The sequence below is a fragment of the Oncorhynchus gorbuscha genome, linkage group LG24 (genome assembly GCF_021184085.1).
Source record: "Oncorhynchus gorbuscha isolate QuinsamMale2020 ecotype Even-year linkage group LG24, OgorEven_v1.0, whole genome shotgun sequence".
Taxonomy (NCBI): Eukaryota; Metazoa; Chordata; class Actinopteri; order Salmoniformes; family Salmonidae; genus Oncorhynchus; species Oncorhynchus gorbuscha.
The window spans coordinates 41,425,207-41,449,606 of NC_060196.1; the positions used below are offsets into that span (position 1 = coordinate 41,425,207).

General features: G+C 44.0%; 2 protein-coding genes across 4 annotated transcripts; both read right to left on the reverse strand.

The window, feature by feature from the left end:
• Positions 1-5,219: 5,219 nt before the first annotated feature.
• Positions 5,220-7,055, reverse strand: LOC124013400 (sclerostin domain-containing protein 1-like). The gene is made up of 2 exons (XM_046327729.1): positions 6,720-7,055; positions 5,220-6,302 (listed from the first exon to the last, which is right to left on the reverse strand). The coding sequence occupies exons 1-2, from the start codon at positions 6,913-6,915 to the stop codon at positions 5,812-5,814; spliced, it is 687 nt and encodes a 228-aa protein (XP_046183685.1). The 5' UTR covers positions 6,916-7,055; the 3' UTR covers positions 5,220-5,811.
• Positions 7,056-12,404: 5,349 nt separating this feature from the next.
• On the reverse strand, positions 12,405-24,188 carry LOC124013352 (ankyrin repeat and MYND domain-containing protein 2-like). 3 transcript variants are annotated; one of them, XM_046327649.1, is made up of 11 exons: positions 23,985-24,188; positions 23,165-23,229; positions 21,661-21,799; positions 21,362-21,460; positions 20,979-21,139; positions 19,062-19,276; positions 18,652-18,787; positions 14,085-14,213; positions 13,823-13,928; positions 13,383-13,578; positions 12,405-12,573 (listed from the first exon to the last, which is right to left on the reverse strand). In XM_046327649.1, the coding sequence occupies exons 1-10, from the start codon at positions 24,049-24,051 to the stop codon at positions 13,412-13,414; spliced, it is 1,284 nt and encodes a 427-aa protein (XP_046183605.1). In that variant the 5' UTR covers positions 24,052-24,188; the 3' UTR covers positions 12,405-12,573; positions 13,383-13,411. The 3 variants fall into 3 exon arrangements, with proteins under 3 accessions (XP_046183605.1, XP_046183604.1, XP_046183606.1); XM_046327648.1 differs by having other exon boundaries at positions 12,405-13,578; XM_046327650.1 differs by lacking the exon at positions 12,405-12,573 and having other exon boundaries at positions 13,420-13,625.
• Positions 24,189-24,400: the final 212 nt, after the last annotated feature.

The window sequence follows — 24,400 nt, forward strand, 5'->3', positions numbered from 1 at the left end:
AACGGCATGACGAGCAGCAGAAATTCCTGCTCGTGTCTGCCGAGCATTGCTCCCTGGGTCTCGACAGCAGTGTTACAAGAATCCGTAGTCGCTAGGTCCATTCTTGGTCGGATCCTTCTGTTATGCTGGTGAATGAGGACCCAAAAGCGACTTAACGAAAACAGAGTCTTTATTCCAGTATAAGACAAAAGTAATAATCCTGGATATAACAAGGAGAAAACAAAACAGGTAAAACTTAAATCCACTCGTAGTAGCGAGGACTGACTGGAGACTCGACCATAGACTGCAGGTTGCTTAGGGAAGGCACCGACCGTAGCAGACTAAGACACCTGCTCACACGCAGCATCTGAAGAAGACAAAACACGACAGGGCGAGACACAGAACAGCGAACATCATACAAGGATCCGACAAGGACAGAAGCGGAAAACAAGGGGAGAAATAGGGGCTCTAATCAGAGGGCAAAATAGGGGACAGGTGTAAAAAGAGTAAATGAGTGAGTTAGGAAAATGAGGAACAGCTGGGAGCAGGAACGGAACGATAGAGAGAAGAGAGAGAGGGAGGGGGAGAGAGAGGGATAGAAAAAGGGAACAAACCTAATAAGACCAGCAGGGGGAAACGAACAGAAGGGAAAGCACAAGGACAAGACAATATATGACAAAACATGACAATATGTGCTATGCTGTGCAAAGGGGATGGAATGTTTGGTTGTGATGAGGTGAATCGATGGTGATGAGATGGATCGATGGAGATGAAATGGATCGATGGAGATGAGATGGATCGATGATGATGAGATGGATCGATGATGATGAGATGGATCGATGGAGATGAGATGGATCGATGGAGATGAGATGGATCGATGATGATGAGATGGATCGCTGATGATGAGATGGATCGATGGAGATGAGATGGATCGATGGAGATGAGATGGATCGATGATGATGAGATGGATCGATGGAGATGAGATGGATCGATGGAGATGAGATGGATCGATGATGATGAGATGGATCGATGGAGTTTGGCTGCTTGCTGTGGCTGATCATTTTCCCCATCGGTGTCAGATTAGTGTCAGATCCGTGTCAGATCATGAGTGCTGCTAGGCCATGTATTCCCATGTGTTCTATTGGTAATGGGGAGGATTAGCCCTGTAGTTGCACTGGCTCTGAGAGAGACTCTGGTTTGGCATCCTGGACAGAATTGTGCTTTATTATATTGGATCGTTACCAGATGGACCAAGATGGACCTAGCTCAGTTCAGTTCAGACGCCCGGCTGGGGTGAGAAGGTCATCACCTACCCCCTCACATCATATCAACCCCCTGGTTGAGTTCAGTAGGGCACACCGTAGAAAAATAATATATATGTTTTGAAATGGAAAAAGCCCAAGTAGTCCCTCCCTGATTTAGTCCCTGTTATTTCCGGTACCTAATGAAAATGACCCTGGTTCGTCAGGTATAGGTTCTGCAGGTGGACTGTAGAAAGGTGAGTCACATTTCCTGGGAAAGCATTTAATGCAGTTCAGTGTGAGACATCAGGCTACGACAGGATGTGGAATTCTGTCCAAGTCAACTATTACAAGATTACAAGGCTGAGCCTGAAAAGTTCTTCCATAAGCATGTAATTATGTGATTGTGGGATAATTCATGGTCCTACAGAGAGCAATGGTTAAACAGAGAGAGAGAGGAGGTGGGGCCAGCAGTGCGGAGATTGAAACACTGGTAGGCTAGGATGTGATGACAGGGTATAAGTAACAAATTGCATGCTTCAAGATGAGAGAAAGACAGGGAGAGAGAAAGAGAAAGAGAGAGAGAGAGATAGGTTTACTGTCTGTCCACTAGGGTACAGGGAGATGGTGGTCCCATCCACCAAATTGAGAGGAGTTACCCAGGGGAGGGATTCAGGGGGAATGCTGATTTGGTTCAGAACACAGCTAACACATTACATAGAACTAATCAAAACAGGAGCCCTTAGGGTGATGAACCATTCCTGATAAGCACAGGAAACTGTTGAGTGTGAAAAATACAGCAGCGTTGCAGTTCTTGACACAAACCAGTGTGCCTTGCACCTGCTGCCATAACTCGTTCAAAGGCATTCAATATTTTGTCTTTCCCATTCCCTCTCTGAATGGCACACATACGTAATCCATGTCTAAACTGTCTCAAGGCTGGACAATCCTTCCTTAACATGTCTCCTCTCCTTCAACTACAATGATTGAAGTGGCTCTAACAAATAAGGGATCATAGCTTTCACCTGGATTTACCTGGTCAGTCTGTCATGGAAAGAGCATTAATGTTCTTAATGTTTTGTATACTCAGTGTATATCCTCACATCAGAATTCACTAACTACAAGGAAGAGAGCTTATCCATTCTAGAAGAGGAGATCAATGATTTCCGGGCCCAGGGAAATGTTCTGATCTGTGTTGATCTTAATGCTAGGACTGGAGAAGAACCAAATACCTTTAGCACACAGGGAGACAAACACATAACTACAAACCTCAGCATTCCTCTGCCCTCATCTCCCCCCAGGAAGAACTTTGATCAAAACAACAACAGAAACGGGAACCAACTACTGCAGCTCTATCGAACGCTGGGTCTGTATGTAGTCAATGGAAGGCTACAAGGAGACTCTTTTGGGAGGTATGCATACATACAACTCACCTCTTGGCAGTAGTACTGTAGATGATGTCATCACAGACTTAGATCCAGTACTCACAGTCAGCCCACTAACACGACTATCAGATCATATAAAAATTACAGCATATCTAAACAGGGAGAAGAGCACAGTAAATTACACAAGACCAATCAGTCCTATAGATAGACTAAGAATAGTATGGAGAAGTACCAGAAAGCAATTGGCAATCAAAAAATTCAGTATTGGGCAACCCTAAAAGAAGAAAGAATTTGAAAGCCTAAATTATAAAGATAATCTTAAATACATACTTGGTGAAAAAAACAAAATGCTGTGTTTCGGCAGCCACATTTGCGGCCTCCTGACAAAACCTGAGGGACAGCTAGAGACAAATACAGTGTGATTATTCATATGTGCCTATTATTACTAACAGTCTAGTATATTCCTGTCTTTGACCATGGTTGTTATATGTTTACTTTGACAATGTACATGTTTTACTTTCCATGTCAAGAAAGTATATGAGAGAGAGACAAATGGAGAGAGAGAGAGAGAGAGAGAGAGAGAGAGAGAGAGAGAGAGAGAGAGAGAGAGAGAGAGAGAGAGAGAGAGAGAGAGAGAGAGAGAGAGAGAGAGAGAGAGAGACAGAGAGAGAGAGAGAGAGAGAGAGAGAGAGAGAGAGAGAGAGAGAGAGAGAGAGAGAGAGAGAGAGAGAGAGACAGATGGGAAGAGAGAGAGAGAGAGAGAGAGAGAGAGAGAGAGAGAGAGAGAGAGAGAGAGAGAGAGAGAGAGAGAGAGAGAGAGAGAGAGAGAGAGAGAGAGAGAGAGAGAGAGATGGAGAGAGAGAGAGAGAGAGAGAGACAGATGGGAAGAGAGATGGAGAGAGAGAGAGAGAGAGACAGATGGGAAGAGAGAGAGAGAGAGAGAGAGAGAGAGAGAGAGAGAGAGAGAGAGAGAGAGAGAGAGAGAGAGAGAGAGAGAGAGAGAGAGAGAGATGGTAAGAGAGAGATGGTAAGAGAGAGAGAGAGACAGATGGGAAGAGAGATGGTAAGAGAGAGAGAGAGAGACAGATGGGAAGAAGAGAGAGAGAGGAGAGAGAGAGAGAGAGAGAGAGAGAGAGAGAGAGAGAGAGAGAGAGAGAGAGAGAGAGAGAGAGAGAGAGAGAGAGAGAGAGAGAGAGACAGATGGGAAGAGAGAGAGAGAGAGAGAGAGAGAGAGAGAGAGAGAGAGAGAGAGAGAGAGAGAGAGAGAGAGAGAGAGAGAGAGAGAGAGAGAGAGAGAGAGAGAGAGAGAGATGGTAGAGAGAGAGAGAGAGAGACAGATGAGGAAGAGAGAGAGAGAGAGAGAGAGAGAGAGAGAGAGAGAGAGAGAGAGAGAGAGAGAGAGAGAGAGAGAGAGAGAGAGAGAGAGAGAGAGAGAGAGAGAGAGAGAGAGAGAGAGAGAGAGAGAGAGAGAGAGAGAGAGAGACAGATGGGAAGAGAGAGAGAGAGAGAGAGAGAGAGAGAGAGAGAGAGAGGTGATTGCAGATTGACTTTGCAAACACGAGTTGAAACGTGGCCCATGACCTGTGGATCACTTTCTGTTTCTTGTAAGGGCGTTTCTTACAGCGTGTTTGTGGTAGTTACGGTAATAAATAAAGCTAGGTGGTCTTACAGCATCACTGCTACTCAGGAGGAGAATATGTAATCAGTGATAATTACAGAGAGGAAGTTTTACAAGCCTTGTATTATTGTGTCAATGACGCAAGCTCCGTTCTGAGATTCACAGACATGATTTCCCTATGCTTCTCCCTCATGGAACGCACCACTCTGTACTACTCTGGTACTGTCAGGTTTAGAACCACTCTGTACTACTCTGGTACTGTCAGGTTTAGAACCACTCTGTACTACTCTGGTACTGTCAGGTTTAGAACCACTCTGTACTACTCTGGTACTGTCAGGTTTAGAACCACTCTGTACTACTCTGGTACTGTCAGGTTTAGAACCACTCTGTACTACTCTGGTACTGTCAGGTTTAGAACCACTCTGTACTACTCTGGTACTGTCAGGTTTAGAACCACTCTGTACTACTCTGGTACTGTCAGGTTTAGTACCACTCTGTACTACTCTGGTACTGTCAGGTTTAGGACCACTCTGTACTACTCTGGTACTGTCAGGTTTAGAACCACTCTGTACTACTCTGGTACTGTCAGGTTTAGAACCACTCTGTCCTAATACCAAAATGAGCTGTCATCCCCAAACTACAAATATCAAGCGTTCCCAATGCTCTTTGAGGAAAGCATAACTTCCCCATGGTACTTGCACCACAATTTTAATGACAGCTCATTTTGGTATTATGTTCCCATGTAGCCGCTGACTGGAACAGACCCAATAGCCTGGAGGAGAGGGGATTCCGGCAGAGAGTAGAGCTTGTATTAGACTCAATATAACATTTTATTACTGGCTAATACATATTTTGTTACCGACGTCCTGTTTCCTGTGAAGTTATTGCTGTGGCCTTGTGCTCAAAGCATTTAATTACTGATGATTAAAACACAATTTATTGACAAGTCAAAAACATATTACACTAATTATTAAAGAAAAGTCATTCTTTATATTCAATCAGTGATCTAATCATAGTAGACACGATTTATTTCATTATCCAAGGCAAATAATTTGAGACACAATTTGTCCTGAAAGTGATTACATAGAATCTAGCAAATATATAAAAACATGAACTTATTTATATTTAGTTCAGCTATCCCCATACAAAAATATATTACATTGTCATAATCATCCTTTACATACATTAAGAAGTAACCCAGAGTATAGAATCACTATTTATATACATACTCTGGCTTTTTCTGTTAATCTAAACATTATGATGTGGACAACATATTCATCTGTTGAGAGAACTCATCATCTTAGCTGTCAAATGCGGTTCTTGTGCAATTTGAACTAGTCTCATTCTATCATACAAAAACGCATACATACACAAACACATCCACAGTGGTCAATATTTGGCAAACCAGTTGCACTGTCTGAGGAATCATTCCATAGCCTTCTCAATATAGCTGCATTAAATACAGCAAACACATTGTTGCCTTCTAAACAAAACTAGTGTCTGTTGGTGTTGTTTCTGAAGTGGGGGCACAGAGAGACCTTCCAACCCCTCAGAGGTGTACAGAGCCCCCCTGACCAGCGGGCTCAGTTCAGTATTTTTTAGACTGTTCTTCTGCCCAGTCCTCCTGCCCAGAACGTCCATTCTTCCCTTCCTTTCCCTTCCTCCTCTTGGGCCCCTGGAGTGTGGAGCCCTGGCCCTGGCCCTGGCCCTGCCTGACCTCCAGCTCTGACTTCCCATTCCCAGAGTCATTGTTCTGCCTGGAGTAGCGTTTACACTTGCAGGAGGTAACCACAGTGATCTTATAGGTCCTGGACCTTCCGTCCTGACACTGCAGGCTGATGCGCTGGGTCCGGGTCCGGTCGATGACGCAGCGCCACTCCTGGCCCTCCCTGCGGCTCCAGAACTTTCTGGTGTACCCGGGACTGGAGCCGATCCAGTTGGGCAGTAGGTGGGAGGGAAGACACTCCCCAGCACAAACCAGCTCCTTGACCGGGTTCAGGCTGGTGCACTGACCATCTGAGATGTACTTGGTGGAACGCAGCTCTCTGCAGCCCACCTGGCTCTGTGCCTGACCCTGCTCTGTGATTGAGAGGGGAGGAGAGAGTGTTACATTCTGTCAGATACATATTGCATGGCATTATCTATATGACATTGCAAATCATTGAATTTGATTTAGTTTGGAGTTTGGCTTTTGGATTATTCCATTTGCTGCTCATAAAGATTCGTTTTGACAGGAACTGCCATGATCAGGGGCATCTGAAAGACAGCATGAGTTGACAAGAGGTCCACCACAATTCCAAATTCTTGAACTTTCTCCCATTCAAACAGAAGTCTATGATTTATATTTAATTTTAATTTAGTCCCATTCATGTCTATATGGAAAATGTGCCTATATAAGGAATGAAATAATTCCAAATGTCAGGATCGGTGAGTACAATGAATCTATATGAATCGTCGAATCAATACATTTGATATGCGCATAAAAATGCAATTCACCTTTCCGCGCAGCGCTGGTCAAACGCCTTCCTCCGTTGCGTGCTTGATTCATTGATACATTACTACTCGGTGTATCCTGGACCGTACTGATCAACTGAGCGTTTAACTTTTCTGTACCGCTGTTCTTGGCAGCTTGACAGTTACTTATAAGAAGGCAGAAGAGCGCGAGCTGGAACACACTCGTGGTAAGAAGCATCCCTGCAACTCTCCGTTGGCACTCCGCAGGCAGATAGACACAGGTAGGTAGGTAGGTAGGTAGGTAGGTAGGTAGGTAGGTAGGTAGGTAGGTAGGTAGGTAGGTAGGTAGGTAGGTAGGTAGGTAGGTAGGTAGGTAGGTAGGTAGGTAGGTAGGTAGTTGTGTCGTTATGATGTTACTTGTCGTTCAGTCGCTTATATACCCGCCCCTTGTCTTGGCACGACACCGCGCGCATGTAGTGCGTACATTTTATGAATCAACTAGGCGTTTTCACGCACAGCCTACGCCCACTGAAGCAAAGGGTAATGCGTTTTTTTTGTGAGTACTCCTCCAATGTAGAGCTTTCCTACCAGTCAGTCAACACAGACAAGTAATATATATTTCTGCCAATATAGTTTGATGAATGTTGCTTTCCCTTATGGATAGGACACTGGCACTGGATAAAACACGATCGAGACCTTTATAACGGCTTGTTATAGACAGTTCATTTTGGTTTGTTGACCAGTTAACTGTGTAAATAATTGATTCATGATTACATTGTTGTAAATTATAAGTAGACAATAAAAGAGTTTGCCAAAAAGGTTGTATGTGCCACATGCCAGAGGCATATCCTCTGATAGTCTATTTCATGATGATTTGTAAGTTCAAGTTCATATTTTATTCCATGTCTGAACGGATTGATTTGGTTTAGCAAGGGAGGGCAGCTGGAGACTGCAGTCACGCCAGCTGAGTGCTTAGCTCTGGTCCAGGGCGATAGTGAGTGATCCCAGAGTGAACTCACTAATGCCCTGGACCAGAGCTATTGAACACTGTAGATCTCATGTTGTGTTCTCGGATCCAGTGATCTCTCCATCTCTGCAGGACAGGTGCTTCAGGTGATCTCACCAACACGATGTATGATGCATTACCCAAATTAGAGAACAATAGAAAGGTTCCAATCTCCTCCTTCATCCCTCCATCTATCCCTTCATCCCTCCATCTATCCCTTCATCCCTCCTTCTATCCCTTCATCCCTTCATCCCTCCATCTATCCCTTCATCCCTCCTTCTATCCCTTCATCCCTCCATCTATCCCTTCATCCCTCCATCCCTCCATCTATCCCTTCATCCCTCCTTCTATCCCTTCATCCCTCCATCTATCCCTTCATCCCTCCATCTATCCCTTCATCCCTCCATCTATCCCTTCATCCCTCCTTCTATCCCTTCATCCCTTCATCCCTCCATCTATCCCTTCATCCCTCCAACTATCCCTTCATCCCTCCATCTAACCCTTCATCCCTCCATCTATCCCTTCGTCTATCCCTTCATCCCTCCATCTATCCCTTCATCCCTCCTTCTATCCCTTCATCCCTTCATCTATCCCTTCATCCCTCCATCTATCCCTTCATCCCTCCATCTAACCCTTCATCCCTCCATCTATCCCTTCATCCCTCCATCTAACCCTTCATCCCTCCATCTATCCCTTCATCCCTCCTTCTATCCCTTCATCCCTTCATCCCTCCATCTATCCCTTCATTCCTCCATCTAACCCTTCATCCCTCCATCTATCCCTTCATCCCTCCATCTAACCCTTCATCCCTCCATCTATCCCTTCATCCCTCCTTCTGTCCCTTCATACCTTCATCCCTCCATCTATCCCTTCATTCCTCCATCTAACCCTTCATCCCTCCATCTGACGAGGACAAACTGGAGACTCGATCTTGAACAGCAGGTGAACAGCAGGTTGCCTCGATAAGAAGGCAGAACCTTCATCCCACGCAGCTCTGAGGACACCTCCTTCTTCCTCCATCTATCCCTTCATCCTTCCATCTATCCCTTCATCCCTCCATCTAACCCTTCATCCCTCCATCTATCCCTTCATCTATCCCTTCATCCCTCCATCTATCCCTTCATCCCTCCATCTAACCCTTCATCCCTCCATCTAACCCTTCATCCCTCCATCTATCCCTTCATCTATCCCTTCATCCCTCCATCTATCCCTTCATCCCTCCATCTATCCCTTCATCCCTCCATCTATCCCTTCATTCTGCCAACTCTGTGCCCCTAAGAACCAGGGTTATCTTTCACTCCTTTCACAGGGATCCTTGACAATGAATTCCCCCAATGTCTCCTCAGCTATGTTCCCTCCTTTGATAGCAGTGAAAATAAATCCACTGTAAAACTATCCAGGCTCATTCCATATTGTTAAGCAGGTAGATTTTCTTTGCTGGGATGGGGTGAATGGGGAAATGGTGTATTGGGGTGGATGGAGAAACAGGAAGATTGGGGTGGATGGGGAAACAGGAAGATTGGGGTGGATGGGGAAACAGGAAGATTGGGGTGCATGGGGAAACAGGAAGATTGGGGTGGACGGTGAAACATGATGATTGGGGTGGATGGAGAAACAGGGTGGATGGGGTGGATGGGGAAACAGGAAGATTGGGGTGGACGGTGAAACATGATGATTGGGGTGGATGGAGAAACAGGGTGGATGGGGTGGATGGAGAAACATGGAGGATGGGGTGGATGGGGAAACAGCGGGGATCAAATCAAACTTTATTTATCACATGCACCGAATACATCAAGTGTAGACCTTACCGTGAATTGTTTACTTACAAGCCCTTAACCAACAGTGCAGTTCGAGAAAGAGTTAAGAAAATATTTACCAAATAAACTAAAGTAAAAAAAAAAATAAATAACACAATAAAATAACAATAACGAGACTATATACAGGGGGTACCGGTACCAAGTCAATGTGCGGGGGTACAGGTTAGTCGAGGTCATTTGTACATATAGATAGGGGTGAACTGAATATGCATAGATAATTAACAGCGAGTAGCAGCAGTGTACAAAACAAATGGGGGTGGGTCAATGTAAATAGTCCGGTGCCCATTTGATTAATTGTTCAGCAGTCGTAAGGCTTGGGGGGTAGAAGCTGTTAAGGAGCCTTTTGGTCCTAGACTTGGCCCTTCGGTACCGCTTGCCGTGTGGTAGCAGAGGGATCAATCTATGACATGGGTGATTGGAGCCTGTGACAATTTTTTGGGCCTTCCTCTGACACTGCCTGGTATAGAGGTCCTGGATGTCAGTGAGCTTGGCCCCAGTGATGTACTGGGCCATACGCACTACCCTGTATCGCCTTACGGTCAGATGCCGAGCAGGTGCCATACCAGGCGGGGATGCAACCAGTCAGGATGCTCTCGATGGTGCAGATGTAGAACCTTTTGAGGATCTGGGGACCGATGCCAAATATTTTCAGTCTACTGAGGGAGAAATGGTGTTGTCGTGCCCTCTTAACAACTGTCTTGGTGTGTTTGGACCATGATAGTTTGCTGTTGATGTGGACACCAAGTAACTTGAAACTCTCAACCTGCTCCACTACAGCCGTGTCAATGTTAATGGAGGCCTATTCGGCCCGCCATTTCCTGTAGTCCACAATCAGCTTCTTTGTCTTGCTCACATTGAGGGAGAGGTTGTTGTCCTGGCACCACACTGCCAGGTCTCTGACCTCCTCCCTATAGGCTGTCTCTTTGTTGTTGGTGATCAGGCCTACCATTGTTGTATCGTCAGCAAACTTAATGATGATGTTGGAGTTGTGTTTGGCCATGCAGTCGTGGGTGAACAGGGCGTACATGAGGGGACTAAGTACACACCCCTGAGGGGCCCCAAGGTGTTGAGGATCAGCGTGGCAGATGTGTTGTTGCTTACCCTTACCACCTGGGGGCGGCCCGTCAGGAAGTCCAGGATCCAGTTGCAGAGAGAGGTGTTTAGTCCCATGGTCCTTAGCTTAGTGACGAGTTTTGTGGGAGTTGAACACTGAGCTGTAGTCAATGAACAGCATTCTCACATAGGTGTTCCTTTTGTCCAGGTGGGAAAGGGCAGTGTGATGTGCAATTGAGATTGCATCATCTGTGGATCTGTTGGGGCGGTATACGAATTGGAGTAGGTCTAGGGTATCTGGGAGGATGTGTTGGATGGGGAAACAGTAGGGATGGGGTGGATGCAGAAACAGGGGAGATGGGGTGGATGCAGAAACAGGGGGGATGAGGTGGATGGAGAAACAGAGGGATGGGGTGGATGCAGACACAGGGGAGATGGGGTGGATGGGGAAACAGAGGGATGGGGTGGATGCAGAAACAGGGGAGATGGGGTGGATGGGGAAACAGAGGGATGGGGTGGATGGGGAAACAGAGGGATGGGGTGGATGCAGAAACAGGGGAGATGGGGTGGATGGGGAAACAGAGGGATGGGGTGGATGGGGAAACAGAGACATGGGGTAGATGAGGAAACAGAGGGATGGGGTGGATGGGGAAACAGAGGGATGGGGTGGATGGGGAAACAGAGGGACGGGGTGGATGGGGAAACAGAGACATGGGGTGGATGAGGAAACACAGGGGTGGGGTAGAGGGGGAAACAGAGGAATGGGGTGGATGGGGAAACAGAGGAGATGGGGTGGATGGGGAAACAGAGGGATGGGGTGGATGGGGAAACAGAGGGATAGGGTGGATGGGGAAACAGAGGGATGTGGTGGATGGGAAAACAGAGGGATGTGGTGGATGGGGAAACAGAGGGATGGGGTGGATGGGGAAACAGAGGGATGGGGTGGATGGGGAAACAGAGGGATGGGGTGGATGCAGAAACAGGGGGGATCGGATGTATAGGGAAACAGAGGGATGGGGTTGATGGGGAAACAGAGGGATGGGGTGGATGGGGAAACAGAGACATGGGGTGGATGAGGAAACAGAGGGATCAGGTGGATGCAGAAACTTGGGAGATGGGGTGGATGGGGAAACAGAGGGATGGGGTGGATGGGGAAACAGAGGGATGGGGTGGATGTGGAAACAGAGACATGGGGTAGGTGAGGAAACAGAGGGATGGGGTGGATGGGGAAACAGAGGGATGGGGTGGATGAGGAAACAGAGGGATGGGGTGGATTGGGAAACAGAGGGATGGGGTGGATGGGGAAACAGAGGGATGGGGTGGATGCAGAAACAGGGGAGATGGGGATGGGGTGGATGGGGAAACAGGGATGGGGTGGATGGGGAAACAGAGGGATGGGGGGATGTGGAAACAGTGTTATTACATAGGTGGTGCTAAAGACAATCTGGAAGATGTGCATAGCAACCAAGAGGAGGCCGCCAACAAAAAGGTAAACAATGGAGTAATTGGGAGATGTAGCCGTATTTGTTTATCAAGGACTTTTGTCTTTATGACTGGCTGATACATGAATAAGAATTGAAGGTCACTGTATACACTGTGAGCATTTGTCATTAGAATGAGCTCTGTTTCATGCTCACTCTCTGTAGAGAAAAGATCTGACTGCATATTGTATAGAACTATCGCTGTAGCAAAAAGACCATCACGCTTCAGTACCCTTTGAACATTGCCAACAGAGTGCATTAGCTATATTACCAGTCATCATCAATGCATGGATGGTATTAAAGGGGAAATCTGCCATCTAGTGTCCAAACAAATATGGGCATATCCCCATAACAACAATGGACAATGAAGGAGAATTATTAAGGCACTCTTTATTGACGTAATTGAAAATGTAAAACTGTCAACAAACACAAAAGCCACTTCGGTGTAAAGAGTTTGCCAGCGTTAAAGTCAGATGATTATTGGATCATCATTCTACTCTGTGACATGGAATGGTATTGATACATCACTGGTAAGACATCTGTGGAAACAAAGGGAACATAAAAATAAAGATAATATAATGTTCAAATTATAGCAGGAATACACAACTTAACAATAACGCATAAAGAAGCCCTTAATATTGTGTGTTCTACCCATGGCCATACCTACATAATAATAATATGACATGTATTGTTCAATAAGGTGGTCCCATTTCAACATGAGAGTGCATTTTTAAAATGACTACAGTGAGGGATGAAATGGTTATTTCAAGACATTAATTAAAGAATATTCAAGGCTTTTACATTTTAAATACGAGAAGGAATTGGGCAAACAAAAAAAAGAAAAGAACACCACAGCTAATCCAATTACAACTCAATGGCTGCATTTACACAGGCAGCCCAATAGTGATCATTTGCCCAATTATTGGCCAAAGATCTGATCTGACGTGTTAAAAGACCCGTTATTGGCAAAATATCAGAATTGGTCTGCCTGTATAAACACAGCCAATAGACTGTACATCATATGCACACCCTGTATACATACTTCAGCCTCCCCTAGCCAAATAGATCTCATTGGGTCCATAGTAACAATCCTTCCTTAGACTCCAGTCCAGCTGCCTGTTGGGTAAAGCATCCATCCCCACTAACCCCTTTCTCTCTAATCTGGACATCATGGCCAATCAGTAGTACTGCTGATTTTTAAAAAATCATTCTCCTTTAACCAGGGACTGATTCAGACCTCAGATATCAGGTGAATGGAATCAATTCAGTTTAATATTCAATAAAACATCATTATTAATATCACTGAATTCTGGCCAATCAGTAACATTCATCAATGAATCAATACTACCCAGTAGAAAAGAACACCAGCAGTTCATCTCATTCCTGGTTGCAGGATGGTGGTCCCTCTGAGGATGTGGAGGGACAGTTCAGCTGGTCTGGCGCTGAGGGACCGGGACACCCTGATGCCACCATGCGCTCCTCTGCCTTCAAACACAGCTCTGCCAGGAAGCTGGCTGTCTCCTTCACCATGTCACTCTCCTCATCTGGGCCCAGGATAAAGAGGAGAGGGGTAAAACAGTCTCAAGTTGACCTTAGAGGGCGAAACAAAGCCACAAGTATGTAACAAGCTACAGTAGTAAAGTAGGTTATAGAGGCCGGTATACCGAATCCAGATTAAGCCAATTCCTTGGTTAAAAAGCATGTCTGAAGCACTATAGTACACTGTAGTATAGCTGCAGTAGGTACTATATTGTATGTGTTTTCAACAGATAGGAGTGTGTAGTTTACCATTGAGCTCCCTCAGCCTCGGGGCATCCTTTTCCTGCAGTCCTTTACAGATTTTCTTATGGGTGAACCAGTGGAGTCTCTGACACATCAGGCCACAGTACGTCACCTGTAGTATTAGTAGAAATAGGAAGCATTTATTCATCATTTTATAGGCAATCATAATGGTGTATTCATGGACGTTATCATTAAGTGTAACCAAAGTAATAAAGAGGGAAATGATTGAGAGAAACCCTGTGCTTGTGGTCGGAGGTGGTTTTCGTACCAATTTGCAGAGGGAGCATCGCTTCTCGGCCCCCCTCTCTCCACACGTAGCACAGAACTCAGCGTCTATGAAGGCCATCTTACCCGTGAGAGCCTGGGTGAGCACCGAGAATGCTGTTGGGTCGTTACCCTGGAGACAAGAGAAGCAGTGGAACCTTGAACAGTAAACATTCCCATACAGAAAGTTATTTTTACTAACATCAATTGTCAATAAAATCAGAATTCATTGAACATGATCATGGACTCCTTAAAAAGGTACAATGCAGCCATTTTTATCTCAATACCAAATCATTTCTGGGTAACAATTAAGTACCTTACTGTGATTGTTTTTTTTTTATTAAAAAGTTTCTTAGCAAAAATCTATTTCTCAAGCGATAATTTTTCTAGGATTGTTTAGGAGTTTTTTGCAATAACTTTTGTTATTGAACAAATACTTATTCTCCACCATAATTTGCAAATAAATTCATTAAAAATCCTACAATGTGATTTTCTGGATTTCTTTTTCTCTCATTTTGTCTGTCATAGTTGTAGTGTACCTATGAAAATTACAGGCCTCTCTCATATTTTTAAGTGGGAGAACTTTCACAATTGGTGGCTGACTAAATACTTTTTTGCTCCACTGTACATAAGTATTCAGACCCTTTGCTATGAGACTCAAATTGAGCTCAGGTGCATCCTGTTTCCATTGATCATCCTTGAGATGTTTCTACAACTTGATTGGAGTCCCCTGTGGTAAATTCAATTGATTGGACATGATTTGGAAAGGCAAACACCTGTCTATATGAGGTCCCACAGTTGACAGTGGATGTCAGAGCAAAAGCCAAGCCATGAGGTCGAAGGAACTGTTCGTAGAGCTCCGAGGCAGGATTGTGTCGAGGCACAGATCTGGGGAAGGGTACCAAAACATTTCTGCAGCATTGAAGGTCCCCAAGAACACATTGGCTTCCATCATTCTTAAATGGAAGAAGTTTGGAACCACCAATGTTTGGAACCGCCAGGCCAAACTGAGCAATCGGGAGAGAAGGGTCATGGTCATGGAGGTGACCAAGAACCTGATGGTCACTCTGATAGAGTTCCTCTGTGGAGATGGGAGAACTTTCCAGAAGGACAAGCAACTTTGCAGCATTCCACCAATCAGGCATTTATGGTAGAGTGGCCAAACGGCAGCCACTCCTCAGTAAAAGTCACATGACATCCTGCTTGGAGTTTGCCTAAAGGCACCTAAAGACTCTCAGACCACGAGAAACAAGATTCTCTGGTCTGATGAAACCAAGATTGAACTCCTTGGCCTGAATTCCAAGTGTCACGTCTGGAGGAAACCTGGCACCATCCATACGGTGAAGCATGGTGGTGGCAGCATGGTGGTGGGGATGTTTTTCTAAGCAAACAGCTGGAGGCAGGGCTTTCTCCTATAGAGCTCCATTTTTATGGAACGGTCTGCCTACCCATGTCAGAGATGCAAACTCGGTCTCAACCTTTAAGTCTTTACTGAAGACTCATCTCTTCAGTGGGTCATATGACTGAGTGTAGTCTGGCCCAGGAGTGGGAAGGTGAACGGAAAGGCTCTGGAGCAACGAACCGCCCTTGCTGTCTCTGCCTGGCCGGTTCCCCTCTTTCCACTGGGATTCTCTGCCTCTAACCCTATTACAGGGGCTGATCCTGTCTGGTCCATGATTCTCTGTGTTGCCAGCTTGAAACCAAGATTCGAACTCCCTTGGCCTGCCTACCTTTCTATCCCCTCCCCTCCCGTCTCACCTTGTCTTGAGGAGCTGCCACCCCATCCTAATACAAGGTGAAGTCTTCCCATAAGATCTGGGGTTCCCCTAGAATTCACCGTGCTGTGTTTGTGTCTGTTTTTCCTCAGATGGGCTGGTGAGCGCTTACTGGCTTTCTCATGCCGTCCCTGGAGGGGGTGCGTCACCTGAGCGGGTTGATTCACTGTTGTGGTCATCCTGTCTGGGTTTGGCGTTCCTGCTCCCAGCTGTTCCCCCCCCCCTTGGGTTGTGCCGTGGCGGAGATCTTTGTGGGCTATACTCAGCCTTGTCTCAGGATGGTAAGTTGGTGGTTGAAGATATCCCTCTAGTGGTGTGGGGGCTGTGCTTTGGAAAAGTGGGTGGGGTTATATCCTGTGGCCCCATCCTGTGTCCTCGGATGGGGCCACAGTGTCTCCTGACCCCTCCTGTCTCAGCCTCCAGTATTTATGCTGCAGTAGTTTATGTGGCGGGGGGCTAGGGTCAGTTTGTTATATCTGGAGTACCTCTCCTGTCCTATTAGGTGTCCTGTGTGAATCTAAGTGTGCGTTCTCTAATTCTCTCCTTCTCTCTTTCTTTCTCTCTCTCGGAGGACCTGAGCCCTAGGACCATGCCCCAGGACTACCTGACATGATGACTCCTTGCTCATACCCATGATGACTCCTGCTGTCCCCAGTCCACCTGGCCATGCTGCTGCTCCAGTTTCAACTGACCTGAGCCCTAGGACCATGTCCCAGGACTACCTGACATGATGACTCCTTGCTGTCCCCAGTCCACCTGACTGTGCTGCTGCTCCAGTTTCAACTGTTCTGCCTTATTATTATTCGACCATGCTGGTCATTTATGAACATTTGAACATCTTGGCCATGTTCTGTTATAATCTCCACCCGGCACAGCCAGAAGAGGACTGGCCACCCCACATAGCCTGGTTCCTCTCTAGGTTTCTTCCTAGGTTTTGGCCTTTCTAGGGAGTTTTTCCTAGCCACCGTGCTTCTACACCTTCATTGCTTGCTGTTTGGGGTTTTAGGCTGGGTTTCTGTACAGAACTTTGAGATATCAGCTGATGTACAAAGGGGTATATAAATACATTTGATTTGATTTCAGGGACTGGGAGACTAGTCAGGATCAAGGCAAAGATGAATGGAGCAAAGTACAGAGAGATCCTTGATGAAAACCTGCTCTAGAGGTCCCAGCACCTCAGACTGTGACAAAGGTTGACCTTCCAACATGACAACAATCCTAAGCACACAGCCAAGACAACGCAGGAGTGGCTTCGGGACACATCTCTTTAAGGTCCTTGAGTGGCACAACCAGAGCCCGGACTTAAACCTAATCAAACATCTCTGGAGAGACCTGAAAATAGGTGTGCAGCAACACTCCCCATCCAACCTGACAGAGCTTGAGAGGATCTGCAGAGAAGAATGGGAGAAACTCCCCAAATACAGGTGTGCCAAGCTTGTAGCGTCATACCCAAGAAGACTCGAAGCTGTAATTGCTGTCAAAGGTGCTTCAACAAAGTACTGAGTAAAGGGTCTGAATACTTATGTAAATGTAATATTGCAGTTTATTATTTTTAATAAATTAGCAAAATTTGTGTGTGGATTGATGAGTGGAAAAAACTATTTAATCAATTTTAGAATAAGGCTGTAACCTAACAAAATGTGGAAAAAGTCTAGGGGTCTGAATACTTTCCGAAGGTACTGTATGTAACCTTCAAACTAACTGTTATTGGCGGAGTAGTTTGAAACTTTATTTGTTGTTGGTCTATTGAAGTAACTGTCCAGTGTTTCCAGATTTCTATGAAATATGACCTATAATTAATTTCAATATAGAGTGAAAAAGTTTTCCTTACAAAAAAATGATAATTTAAGTATGTTAAAAATAAACTTTTCTGTGTTGGAATGGTGTGGGCGTACTTGAACTACAGAATGGTGTGGCCGTATACCGGTATTTAAAAATATTAATGTGAGTAGACCAGTGATTGGTCAGCTCATTGGTATATTCTCAATCAATTTTGAAACAGTCTGTTTGAGACACACGTTTGAGGTGGATTTTTTAAAAGTATTTAATAAAAAATCATATTCATGTTTTGGCCACAAATACGAGTACAGGATTAGTCAACAACATCATTTGTGTATAAATTCACAGAATCTGAACTTTAAGATTTTCACTGGACAGTTACTTTACCTTGGCATTTTAATGTAAGCTTTAATGTAAGCTTTAATGTAAGCTTTTAATGTAAGCTTTAATGTAAGCTTTTAATGTAAGCTTTAAAGTAAGCTTTTAATGTAAGCTTTAATGTAAGCTTTTAATGTAAGCTTTAATGTAAGCTTTTAATGTAAGCTTTAATGTAAGCTTTAATGTAAGCTTTTAATGTAAGCTTTAAAGTAAGCTTTTAATGTAAGCTTGCGGGATCAGGTGGCTTTAACTTATGCCACCTGGTGATGTCACCAGGCAGGCCAAAACTCCACCCATGCAAAACGTGCTGAACTTTCAGGCGGTCTTTTCAAACAGCTCTTACACTAAAAGGGTATTATCGTAATTTTAAAAAAATTCCCAGTATTATTCCAACCTCATAGTGTGGAAATGTACAGTATATAAAACACAGGAAATCACGTTTTGGACTGCACTGCCCCTTTAATATGTCAATTTAACATTTAAAAAATGTTGCCTAACCCAATCAATCTTCAATTGGTTAATTTCCCAAGAGGACTAATTAAGTGAGTCCATAACTGAGTCCATAGGAGGAGCCTTACATTGGATAAGACCTAAGTCAAAGGAAAGTTTGAATCAATGAATGACAGGAAGCTCACTCACAATCTCCACTGGTGCGATGCTCCTGACCAGCTGCTGTAGTAGTGCGGCTTCACAGTAGGGAAACTTCCTGATGCAGTCTCTAATGAACTTCTCCTGGTACTGAGGAAAACCATCTCCATCCCTCCCCTTCAACAGGCTGAGAGAAGAGACACAAATTAAAACAATGTAAAGAACTGTCTATACAGTTTACATACAATATTCATGCAATATACATCACTACAAATAAACTATGAAACAAATTAGTACCCAATGGTTAGTCTCGGAATTTCGTGCAATAACAGAAAAATGTATTGGACAGTTACCGGTTAGAATGCCAGCAATGCAATCAATCAATCAATCACATCCACCACTGTCAAGAAAAACAAGATGATGTACTGGGAGTGACACACACACAACACACACACACACACCTCTTGATGAGCACATCTAGCTTGTCATCACGGTCCAGAAGGAAAGCCATGCATTTCTGCAGCACATAGCTAATGTAGTGCATCTTCATGGCCAGGACTTCATTCATATCCTGCTGCTTCACACACTGCTCACACAGCAGATCCATGACATGGTAACACTTCTCTAATGCTCCCACGTCCACCAGCAGAGGGTTCTCCCTGACCAGCATCACCAGCTAAGAAAGGGGGGAGGTGTGGAGGAAAGTGTTATAGAGAATATTAGAAAGAGAGACGAAGAAAGAGTTAGAAAGAGAGATTTGAAAGAGAGAGAGGGAGAAGAAGAGTACAACGCTAATATCTAATGACCCCACAATTTGAAAAGAAGGAAGAAAAAGAAAGAAAGAAAGAAAGAAAGAAAGAAAGAAAGAAAGAAAGAAAGAAAGAAAGAAAGAAAGAAAGAAAGAAAGAAAGAGAGGGGCCTGGTTGCTCCTCACCACACGCGCCATTCCATCATATCCCAGTATTCCTAGTTTGCTGTTTATTATATACTGTAAAATACTGTAAAACTAAAACACTATGTATCCTGCTGAACTCCCATAGCGAAGGCTACTCTGTGAGACCGGGGCCATGAGGGATAGGGGATACAGCTCATGTTCTAGAGAAGAGATTCCACACATCAAACAAAAAGACACTTTCCAATGCCATGTTTCAACAAACTGAAGTCCTATGATTTAAAGAATAAGTATCCATCACAGAGACACAGTGGCAGAAACTATAGATTAAGTACTGACTGGTCACTTTGCAATGCTACTGAATAAACACTTGCTCCTATGACTTCATAACTGTCTCGGAAAAACACAAAGTTGCAATCTCATCTAACCGACGTATGAGAGCCACAAGGTGTGTGCAGTTGGTTAGACTAGCCAAAACAGTTCGGCCTTTTCTTGTACATTGGTGCACTGCCCCGACCGTAACATGACTTTAAGTAAGCATTTCGTTGGACGGTGTATTCCATGTATATCCTGTACATATGACAAATAAAGCTTTAAACTTTAACCATGACTTTAGTCAGCAGGCTGATATAGCAGAGGTTGAGAGTGTTACAGGGGCACCCCTCTCTGTGCCCTGCGTTCACATCCAGACAGATAGATAGATAAATTTAGACAGATCTAAAGCGGGCAGCGGCACCACGGGCGTGTGACTGCAGCCTGCAGCGGGTGAGGGTTGATCATGCAGAGAATGGAATTCAAAAGGACACTAGGCTATCCAAGCCATAGTTGAATTACAAAAGAATAGGGGGACTTGGGGGGAAGGTGGTGGCAGCTGGGTATTCAATAACAAATCAGCCTTCCATCCTACCCCCCAACAAAATGCTAATATCAAGTGTGCACCCATCCCCACTTTCATTATTGCCAAAGATATCAATGTGCACTAAATCTGGGATATGGTGCCATTTCAGGGAAGCAGCCTCAGACTACTGGAGAAACTTAGTAAACCAAAGCCTATTGGGTTCCAGGAAACTATCCTGGCCATCTAAAGTGTCTTAACAACACGATCAAGCCACTCCACTTCCCCAGAGTCAGATGATCTAATATATACATACCATTTGTTTGTCTCTGGGGCAGTTTGAAGGAAGTTGATGGTCATTTCTACCTGCTGCTCCTGTAGATCTCAAGTCATTGCACTAACGCTAGTCAGAAATGGCTTCAGAAACTATCTTCAACTTCTTTCCAACTGCACGCAGAGACATACAAATATTATCCACGAGTTCATATGACTCTGGTCTCTTTAATGCATTTTAATTCTCTATTTTACATAAACACTTGCACAAAAAGCAATCTCATAGAGTGTGCAGTGCACAGAGGTTTAGGAAAAGATTGTTTTTAAATAGTTAGATAGGAACCATTTAGAATTCAATTTAGAATATAACATCTCCACCTTGACAGGGTTGAGGTTGGAGGTCATGATGATCTTGTGAAGAGGTCCAGCCAGTTTGGGAGGCAGTTTGGCTTCTCGCTCCAGCCCCTGGGGTCTGGTGTAGTACTCGAGCCGCGCTCGAGAGAAGAAATTGTTGATCACTGTCACACAGTCATGCTGGCCTGAGAGGTGGGACAATCGTCATCATCAAAATTATCATCACCATCATCATCTTAATTTCCATAATCATCATAATAAACCCAAAAGTTTGAGACAATGGGACTGATATCAGGGCTGTGGTTAATTTGGTTTTCAATTCAGCCTATTCAGAAAAAGTCACAAAAAAGCTGGGTATTTGCAGGAAAAGACTGTGTGAAAGAAGTTTAAGGCGATCACTTCTTTACCCACGAAAGCAGCCATCTGAGCAGCCGTGCGACCTACTGAATTGACCAGGTCTGTCTCTGCACCCGCATCCAGCATCATGGAGGTTATGTCTGTCTTTCCTGGGATAGGGCAAGTTATGGCAAAGTCCAATTTATTTTATTCCATTTTAAGTTTATTAAATTATTATATGGTGCTTATAAATTAGTTATTTATGGAAGTCCTTTTGTAGGTACCCTTCAAATAAAATATGGCCAGTATCAAAATATTGTCTAAATTACAGTATATGCTGTATGAATAAGGATGCCTGCCCTGGACTAACCTGAGAGTCCAGCAAACATGAGGGCTGTGTATCCATAATCATGTTCATTACAATTGACGTCTGCCCCGTGCTGGAGCAGCAGACTGCACATGTCTGCCTGGCCCTTGTATGCTGCGTGCATTAGGGGAGTCATTCCATACTGAGGGGAGACAGAGAGGATCATACTATCATTTAGGGTACTGATTCTACTGGCATTCACCTGGTAGCCTACTTGTAACAGCTTCTTTTAATGAATACTAAAAAACAAACACGTAAATCATTGGTTATGACTGTTTAATTACCATAGTAAATACCTGGTACTTTTTGCACTGTAAAATAAAGTGCTATGGAAGTAAGGCAGGAAGAAACAGTTACTGTTACATGTTTATCCACACAATACTCAAACGTGACAATTATGTCAGCGCTATACTGTATAGAGTTATAAGGCCAGGCTGAGACTGAGTGCTCATATACTGTCAAGATCTGCTGCTCCATCTGATTTTGACAGACTGAACACACTTGTGCCACTTTTTTGTTTATTTTTACATCCTGCTCCCACACACACACACACACACACACACACACACACACACACACACACACACACACACACACACACACACACACACACACACACACACACACACACACACACACACACACACACACACACACACACACACACACACACACACACACACACACACACATAATATATATACATACACATACACACATACACACCCACACACATAATATATATACATACACATACACACATATACACACAGACGTGGTCTGAAGTAGTCTGTGGGTTACATCTAGTGGCTGGAGTATTACATCCTGCACTCAAGAGTCTCAGCCATATGTCTACATAACAATGGAAAACATATGCTGCAGTCCTTCACCCACAGGATGTTATATATGTCTCCATGGCTACACCATCCCAATAACATCACTATTTACTTTGTGTCCCATAGGTTTGTCAGACTATGTCAAAACTATTAGTGGTCATGTGTAGAAGATTTTTGTGAAATTTAGACTTTTAAGTGACATTTATGCGTTTTACTGTTCTAAACATCTCAGGGATATCGTGGCTAGTGTATGAATTGCTGTAAGCTAACTTGTACACTGATATGTTGGGGAAGAGAATGACAAATCTCATCTTAGCATTAACTAATGACACAAACAACACAGGTAACTTTGTCAGCGATTTCAACAACAATACTCAATGGCCCCTATCCATACAGTACCTCATCCAGGCACTACCTCATCCATACAGTACCTCATCCAGACACTACCTCATCCATACAGTACCTCATCCATACAGTACCTCATCCAGACACTACCTCATCCATACAGTACCTCATCCATACAGTACCTCATCCATACAGTACCTCATCCAGACACTACCTCATCCATACAGTACCTCATCCAGACACTACCTCATCCATACAGTACCTCATCCAGACACTACCTCATCCATACAGTACCTCATCCATACAGTACCTCATCCATACAGTACCTCATCCAGACAGTTTACTCTGACGTCCTTGGACCCCAGCAGCCGTGCAACCTCCTGCACATCACCTGGTTCACACAGAATAGAGATTTTAGATATAAAATGAAACATGCAATACCTCTTCTTAACAATATATCATGCAATTGGTATAAATGATCTGCGCAATTTCACTTTATCTCCCCATAGGTACAATGAGGTTTTTGCAAGACACTGTGAATGTGAAAAACAGGTGCCCTCCAGCAGTTTGGTATAAAATATTTAATTTGTAACAATGTGTGTTGGTGATGTATGGGAAGTATTGGAATTATTACTATAACATTATTACATCAAAAATGTAGCCTACTGATAATGCATTGATGCCTGTAGAATTTGTTTGATCATATTTTCAGATTCAGAGTGTTTAATAGTCACATGTACAGGGTTGCAGGTGTGATTACAGGGAACAGTGAAAGTCTTAGGCTTCGAGCTCCAACATGCAGGACTAAGTGAAACAAAATCATGAAAACGGTCATGAAAAACAACACTGTAAATAGAAATAGCACTATATACATCAAAACAACTGTGGCAGTGACTAAACAAATGTCAATTGGGGTGGAGGCAGAATGTTGAGGGAGTGAAGTGGAATGACCATAACGGGAGCACGGCCATTGAGTGAAATAAAAACTATAACAATTGTATTTTCTAAAAGTAATATAAAAAAGTAATACAACAAGTAATATTTGTGTGACAAATGAAGACATTACTGTAACAAAATGCATTGAACAAAGGAAAATAACAGAAAAGTGTTTACAAAGTCAGCCAAAAAAAGAAATAAGAAAGTTACCTGCAGCAATAACCTGTAATATTTCTCGCTCAGCTGCTGAAAGATCTCCTTTCTTGGGAGCAGCCATTCTCTCGGTTGTTAAAATTGTATTTATAATTTCTCAATTCACAAGTGTTGACGAACAATATATTGCTGTGGATGTGTGTTTATCCCAAAATCGTTACACCACTTGGCAGGCACAGGCGTGACGAGAGTAAAAGGTGATGGCCTTGACCAAATGTATAATAAATATGTAATTGAAGGGAAGTTAAACCATCATTGGACCACACCACTAAGTGAAGAAAAGAGGTGACAGATCACTAACTTAAAATGCATAAATGTGTTCTTATTCCTGTTTAAAATTTTAATAGCTTGTCATAAATGTATTTGGAGGAGAAATATCCTATATGTTAATGTTATAGTTTGGTATATTTAAT

Coding starts and splice junctions, on each gene's coding strand:
- LOC124013400 (XM_046327729.1), bottom strand. CDS start 6,915: ATGCTTCTTACCACGAGTGTGTTCCAGCTCGCGCTCTTCTGCCTTCTT. Junction 6,303..6,719: donor GACCAGCGCTGCGCGGAAAG/GTGAATTGCATT, acceptor TCTCAATCACAG/AGCAGGGTCAGGCACAGAGC.
- LOC124013352 (XM_046327649.1), bottom strand. CDS start 24,051: ATGGCTGCTCCCAAGAAAGGAGATCTTTCAGCAGCTGAGCGAGAAATA. Junction 19,277..20,978: donor CCAACCTCAACCCTGTCAAG/GTGGAGATGTTA, acceptor CCCCTTTCTTAG/CTGGTGATGCTGGTCAGGGA. Junction 13,579..13,822: donor GAGGCTGAGGGAGCTCAATG/GTAAACTACACA, acceptor TCCTGGGCCCAG/ATGAGGAGAGTGACATGGTG.